Source organism: Polistes canadensis, unplaced genomic scaffold, assembly GCF_001313835.1.
Source record: "Polistes canadensis isolate GaletaPanama2010 unplaced genomic scaffold, ASM131383v1 scaffold_125, whole genome shotgun sequence".
In the NCBI taxonomy this organism is placed as follows: Eukaryota; Metazoa; Arthropoda; class Insecta; order Hymenoptera; family Vespidae; genus Polistes; species Polistes canadensis.
In genome coordinates, this window is record NW_014569672.1 from 335,354 (window position 1) to 342,759 (window position 7,406).

Consider the following 7,406-nt stretch of genomic DNA (forward strand, 5'->3'; position numbering starts at 1 on the left):
TATATATATATATATATGTATATATAAATATGTATATAATTAATCTTCATAATCTTCACATCTGTGTGTTGTATCTCTCACTTTCTTTTCTGTTTTATTTTTCTTTCTTTCATTAACTATTTTGCTGCATGTCTTTTTCTATTCTTCACCATTTTACGTAGGGATTTTTATACACATAGAAAATATTTTTGACATGTATTCAATAAAACCTAGTAACAATTTCTACCGTACACAGCTTGTGTTCATATATGTCTCACTTTGTATTTTATTGTTTTTTCTCTGCTAACAAACGAATTTTCTGAGCTCGAAACGATCATCTCAAATGAATACTCTTATGTATATTTAACTATAAAATTGAATATACGATTGTACTGATTTATTTTTCTATCTCTCTATCTCTTATTTTTTTCTCGTTTTTCTATCAATCGAATTATTTTAATCCCGGAAAGTGTGACGTAATAAAGTATCGCGTACAAATGATTTTAATTAGTCTTGCTACTTTCTGTCTGTCTGTCTGTTTGTCTCTCTCTCTCTCTCTCTGTCTCTCTCTCTCTCTCTGTCTCTCTCACTTTCACTCTCACTCTCTCTTTTAATCTTATTTCACATGTGTTATCGTAATTCGCGTGGTGAATGTTTTGTTTTAATTGCTCGAACAGATCCATGGTAGTTCAGAATATTAGCAAAATGGTGGGTGCGTGAATGTGCGCGCAAATGTACAAAAAATATGTATAAATTTAAAAAAAAAATAAATTAGAAAAAAGAAATTAAATATACAATATAAAATAAGAAGAAAATATAGAGAAAACAAACAAACCAATAAAATATAAACGTCGATACGAGAGCAAACGAAGAAACAAATTTGATACCTTATAAAAAGGAGATACGCAATAATCGATATGAGAAAAATCATAAATATTAATAGCAAAAGACTATTAAAAAAATAAATAAATAAATAAAATAAAATAAAATTGATCGATATTAAAATTATAATCCAGAAAATGCTCTCGTACGATTCTCGTAGAAGATCGTGTGTGCTTCTTAATAAGCATGTAAGCTTTGCAGCAATTAACCGATCGAGAACGGTGGGACCGACTCGATTTCTGGGCCAAGTCTAAGTCTCGGAAGCCGGACCCCGGTTGTTGCCCGGAGAACAGAGTGAGAAACAACACTCGCACAGGTTTTTGTCAGGTAGTCAGAGGAAAACCGTATTTTATGTAATATATATTTACATATATATATACTAACGTTTTTCTTTTATATTTTTTTATTTTTTTTTTTTTTTTAAATTTCTTTACCACCTCACAAGTCTCTCCCTAATTAAGTTCTCTCTCTTTCTCACGTTAATTTTTTGTTCTGATATCGGTAAAGAAAGGTCGCGATTTGAAGGTTCACAGTGATAGGCACAGCACGCAGGTGGGCTTTTATTTCCGTTGTATGTGCGAATCACGTGACCGATGATGCACCTTTGTTCCGATGACCAATTGAAAACGATCCTAACCTCAAACCCCCCTGAGCCCTATTTTTTATCGTTCAGGCCCAGCCTCACCCCATTCTGATCGAAACCCTGTTCACCACTGCCACGAATGCGACGTCACCTCTGAACTCTTACGACTCTGCTAAGCAACTACCAAAGAGGGAGACGTTTGTACAGAAATTACTTTTAAAGTAGTTAGCGAGAGCGTAGTTTATTTTCTTCGCTCTTATCCTTCTTGTTCTAGCTGTGTTGTTGTTGTTGTTGTTGTTGTTGTTATTATTGTTATTGTTGTTGTCGTTGTCTTTGTTGTTGTTCTTGTTCTTGTTCTTGTGGTTATTGTTGTGGTTGTAGTTATCTAATTTTTTAATTTTTAATCTTATTGTTGTTCTTGTTGTTCTTGTTGTTGTTCTTTGCTCTCAGCGCGACTCTTTTCTAGGGGGAATTACGAGGACGCGGGAAAGCGAATGCGAAAACAATGCGCGCAACCGAAAATGTTAAAAACGAGAAACATTAAAATGAGAATTAATAATAATAAAATAAGAATCTCAAAAAAAAAAACAATAAAATAAATAAATAAATAGAACAAAAATCCTACAGGAAATAAACAAAACAAAAAAATAATGAAATATTTAAGAATAGAAGGAATGCGAAACAGGAACGAAAAAAAAATACACAAACAAACAAACAAAAAAAACCTTAGAAACCTTGTCTTTTTACTCTCTTTTTCTCTATTTCTTGGTGGTCTTGTCTGTGTATACAGAACGCGATTCGCACCAATCTATCATTGCACAAGTGTTTTGTGCGCTATGAGGACGACTTCGGGTCATTCTGGATGGTGGACGACGCCGAGTTCGTAAAGCGGCGGCATCTGTCCCGCGGCCGCCCCAGGAAATATGACCAAAACCCATCATCCACTCCACCCCACCTCTCCGCACAGTAAGCACTACCACTTTTTAGAATTCTGCTGGCTGGCTGGCGCGACGTTCTGACCTTGACACACGGTACATTACGAACGTGCCGACCGGGACGATTTCGCTTGGTCGTTGTCTACAAAAAAAAAAAAACAAATATTTACCAAAAAAAAATATATTTTAGAAATCTGAAAAAAAAAAAAAAAGAAAATATGATCAATTAAGAACGTTAAACACACAGATTTTCTAACCTGTTACCTTTAGTATTAAAGCATTGTGTTACCGTTACCGTTACTTCTGTTTATTGGAACTGAAATTGATACATTTGTTTATATATGTAAGTTTCAATTTTGTATCTCATATAAAAATTGTGAAATTTTGTGTATGTATAATATTATTGGATACTTAACATACTCGTTTACAAATTATGATCTTTGTCAAAATTTACTATCATGATAACACTTGAAATTTATTCTTATAATTAGATTATTGATGAACAATAACAGTTGCAACGAAATGGAACCGTTCACTTAAATCACTTGGATTATTTGTTACCGTTTAATTGGATATTACATTGCACATCATGTCTATGAAATCATTATCTTATTGATTTACAAATAATCTTTTAACAAAATTTTTATTTATCAAATGAAAGAAAGGCAACGGGAAGAAAATCTGTTTCTAATCCAACTTCCTAAAAAAAAAGAGTTAAAAAAAAATGAATTCCGCATCATGCCTGCCTCAAATGCCTTTAGATTCCAAATCCTTAAAAATAAATAAATCGAACCTTAGTAAAATCCGTAATGCCTTGTTTGCGACCAGAGGTTCTTACTTTCTTATAAAACATATTTTTGTATTCTTTTATTAACCAATATAAAAAAAAAAAATTTGCAAGAACAAGTGTAAAGTAAAATATGGTAGAAATAAATTTTCGATTAATAAAAATTTGATTAGACAACCTCTGCTCGTGAGACAACAAGACAGCCCTCATAGCATATCTCCCCCTCTCTCTCTATATATATATATTGAAATCTATAGAAATGTAGTACGAAAAGCTCTAGAGCACAGCTGATAAGAGCTTTAAAGACCTGCACGAAACCTGCAGGAGAGCCCAGCCACATGACGATTGGTCAGAACTGCAGGATAATAATAAATACCCGATGTTATTTTAGTGATTGTTGCCCGCATGAATGATCCGAACGATCCCTGACGATATCGTTTAATCGAATCTTTGATATTACATCCTCCCTTTTAAAATATTCCTCCATCCCCTCGTCGTTGCCATATTCCTTAACCTAACCTTTTTTCTCCCAATAACACACTCGCTTCGATATTTCACAGCGCTTTTGTCTAGTTGTCGGCTCTTATTAAAATAGCGTTTTGCGAAAACGAAAGCGTGCGTTCGTGTGAATGAGCGTGTTGATTTGTTATTTTCTTTTATTTTTTCTCTTTCTTTCTCTCTCTCTCTCTCTCTCTCTCTCTCTCTCTCTCTCTATCTATCTATCTATCTATCTCTATATATATATATCTCTCTCTCTCTCTCTCCATCTTTCTACCCTACACTCTCCTTCTTTTATAAAAATTAATTATTTTTCTTCTACTTTTATATTCCTATTTTTACTTTATTTTTAATCGAGTCGTTTAAGCCCACCTTTTTGTGTTTTCTCTTTCGAAATAATATATTATATATAAAAAAAAAAAAAAGAAAAAACCTATTTTTATTTTTATACTTCTAATATTTAAAGTATCATCCTAATGGCGATAGAGAAATCGTTCGAAACGAGACTACGCTCGAATTTATGATATTTTCATTTTCAATCTACATTCAATTTATTTTTGTCTTTACACAAGGAGAGTGAAGAATTTATTATTTATTTTTCACATATATATACATTATAATATATGAATTATAATATTTATATCTTATATTCGTTAAGATATTTATTGAATGTATCATTTGGTTATTCCTCATTGATTTTTATCATAAAATATATCCTATGTTAAAGTACGAATGATATACTATTTGGTTCGATTGAAAATAATTGTTCTCGAAGAGCTCTAGCTAAGCGCATGCGTAAATTATTTATGTAAATCGTACGTCACTACTCTATAGTCACGGATGATACGGAATTCTCCATTCATCGCTACAACTATCTATCTTCTAACATCAGGTACCTCAAACAAACAAAAAAGGCAAAGTAATAATTATCGTATTGTCGATAACATTCATAATTCTTATTCATATTACTATAAAATATAATAGTATTTTACTAACTTTTTATCAATCTATTTTTAATCTATTTCTATATCTAACTCTAACTAACTATTTATCTATTTATCTACATATCTCTACATTTAATCTTCTCTTTCTCTAATGCTTGCTTGCTATCCATCTCTCTCACTCTCTCTCTATCTCTCTCTCTCTCTCTCTCTCTCTTTCTGTATCTATCTTTCTATCTATGTATCTATCTATCTATCTCTCTCCTAGTTTCTATAGTTCTTCCTGTCTTCCATATCTCTCTATCTCTTTTTAATACAAATTTTCTCTCTCTCTCTCTCTCTCTCTCTCTCTCTCTCTCTCTCTCTCTCTCTTTCTCTCTCTTTCTCTTGATCATTATTCAGCGCTTTTTTCTAATTACTTTATAAATGGCTCGAAGATTCTATCTTTTTTCTACAATATTTTTCTTCGCATGCCTCGAAATATTCAATTTTTCTCTCGCAAAAATACAAATACAATATGAGAAAATAAAAAATTATGTTCTATGAAGATTTGTTAGTAAATCGATTATTTATAAAGTTGTCAATTATTTGCGAGAGTTGCTTTGAGAGAAGATACTTTTTTTCGAATCGATAAAAGTATCCCTTTCGAAATTTATACACTCGACAGTATTACTCGAATATCTAAAATATCTACCGTAAGACGGATGTTCTTGGAAAGGTAAGCTCCAGGTAATTCTGAAAGCCATTTATAAGTAACGAAATCGTTTCACAAATATTCTCTGCAATAATACAAATCGTTTAAGTTTTATATTAATAAAACAAAAGAATCAATAAAGAAAAATCTAATTAAGGAATAACGAATAACGTGAAACGAGGGCGCTTTTTTTTCTTCAACTTTTTGATATACTCTTATCTAATCTCACTCGAAATCTTCCTGATCGATTGGACCGAGTGGGGCTAAAAAGACAAACAAAAATAATAAGAAAGGGTAATAGGTAAGAGTTTTAAAACTCTTTTTTTTAATCTTTCTAATAAACAAAAAAATATCAATTACTATTACTACTATACTTTTTTCTATTGTAAATAATATTATATATATATGTGTATTTTTACTATAATTCTTTTTTCAATATTTATACTTTTTTCTATCTACTTTTCTATCTCTATTGAACTTTCCCTATTTCCATTTTCTCTCTTTTTCTATCTTACCTTTTTAATACATCTTACTATTTATAATCTCATAATATCTAAACATACACACATATGCACACACTGATACAAAATTATTACATATTTTTATCTTCTAAACAAAATATATCTCTCTAACACATACATTTATACACACAATACTATAAAATACTACTCACATACATATACTTTTTTTTTCTTTTCAGGAAAAGATTATCGTTAAAACGATTCTATGAATTTCTAATGTATTTTTCTCTTTCGATATCTAGGGGCGTACCATCGAAAAGCCCAACGCTCACTCACAGTCCTACGATGTATGGTGATGCTCTAAATGCCAACCTCCAGGTAACTATCAACAATTAAGCTACTTTTCATCCTAATTTATACTCTCAATTAACAGTTTTCATCATCACTTTTCTTTTTATCCTCATCAAATAAAAAATATTTTTAAAAATACATTTATAAAGGGCTAATATAAACATTACATTACCTGTTACTTCCTCGATTAAGTATAAAAATTTGTAAATATAATAATACTGTAAAAAGAAAATAATGATTTTTCTTTTTTTTTAAATTTTGATCACAAAATCAATTATACGAATCATGCCTGCACATAGAAATAAATAAACGACATTTGTGAAAATAAATTCTAATTTTAGGCAAGACATCTTTATTGCTAACTAAACTTTGAAAACTTAAAGCATTGATTATTGCTTCTTGCAATTTCTCATAACTTGTCGACAATCACGTTCATATATTTTACTATGTTCGTATGCTTGTAACTACGTGTGTGTGTCTGTGTGTGTATGTGTTGAGTGAAAAGAATGAAACTATAAAAAAGAAAAAAAATGAAACATCAACGAAAACAGAAAAGGCATCGATGACTAACCGTCTAATGCAATTTGAGTATTTCCAGGCTGCACTCGGGGAGTCTAATATGGGATTTTTAAATAACTCGATGTGTACGTCGACAGCAACGAGCCCGGATAAGGAGCACGTTTTATCACACAATGATCTAATGTAAGTTAACTCATCTTGATCATCTATTTTTATTTTTTAAGATTAAATATTAATGTGACAAACGTCCAAAATGTCTTCCCATATTTTTACGTTTATTCCCTCTAAAAAAAATGTCTAAATAATAAATTTTAGTTAAATTAATATCTGATTATATTCTTATTCCATTAATAACACTATTATTAATATTTTCATATCAATTAAATTATTTTCATTATAAATCTTATATAATTAATCGGTAACGTCAGGCAAATTTTGATATGAATCTAAATTGGAAGGAATATTTTTGAATTATTTAAAAATAGATAAAAAATATTAGAAAAAAGGAATGATTTAGAAAATAATTTTGAGGACGTTACCAAAATATGTGGCAACATTTTTTGGAATTAAAAAATTCTTATAATAAAAATAAATTAATTATATAATTTCTAAGTTATATATTTAAATATAATGTAACCGATGATCTTGAATTTAATTTCAACAATTAAACAAAAATTATTAAACTACTTTAAGATCATTATCAAACTTATAGTATAATTAAAAAAAAATATTAAAATAATCAAAACAATTGATTCTTAAAATTGAGTCCACATATT

The 7,406-nt window shown here is 30.1% G+C and overlaps 1 protein-coding gene across 14 annotated transcripts in view; it reads left to right on the plus strand.

The window, feature by feature from the left end:
• The window catches only part of LOC106788091 (forkhead box protein P1-like), a 279,321-nt gene that overhangs the window by 270,319 nt on the left and 1,596 nt on the right, over nt 1-7,406 (plus strand). For 10 of the 14 annotated variants that reach the window (XM_014751019.1, XM_014751018.1, XM_014751028.1 and 7 more), the window contains 3 exons: nt 2,235-2,410; nt 6,063-6,138; nt 6,701-6,813. In XM_014751019.1, coding sequence (XP_014606505.1) covers nt 2,235-2,410; nt 6,063-6,138; nt 6,701-6,813 — 365 coding nt within the window. The remainder of the gene's footprint in view (nt 1-2,234; nt 2,411-6,062; nt 6,139-6,700; nt 6,814-7,406) is intronic. The other 4 variants (XM_014751021.1, XM_014751026.1, XM_014751017.1 and 1 more) reach the window with 3 other exon arrangements.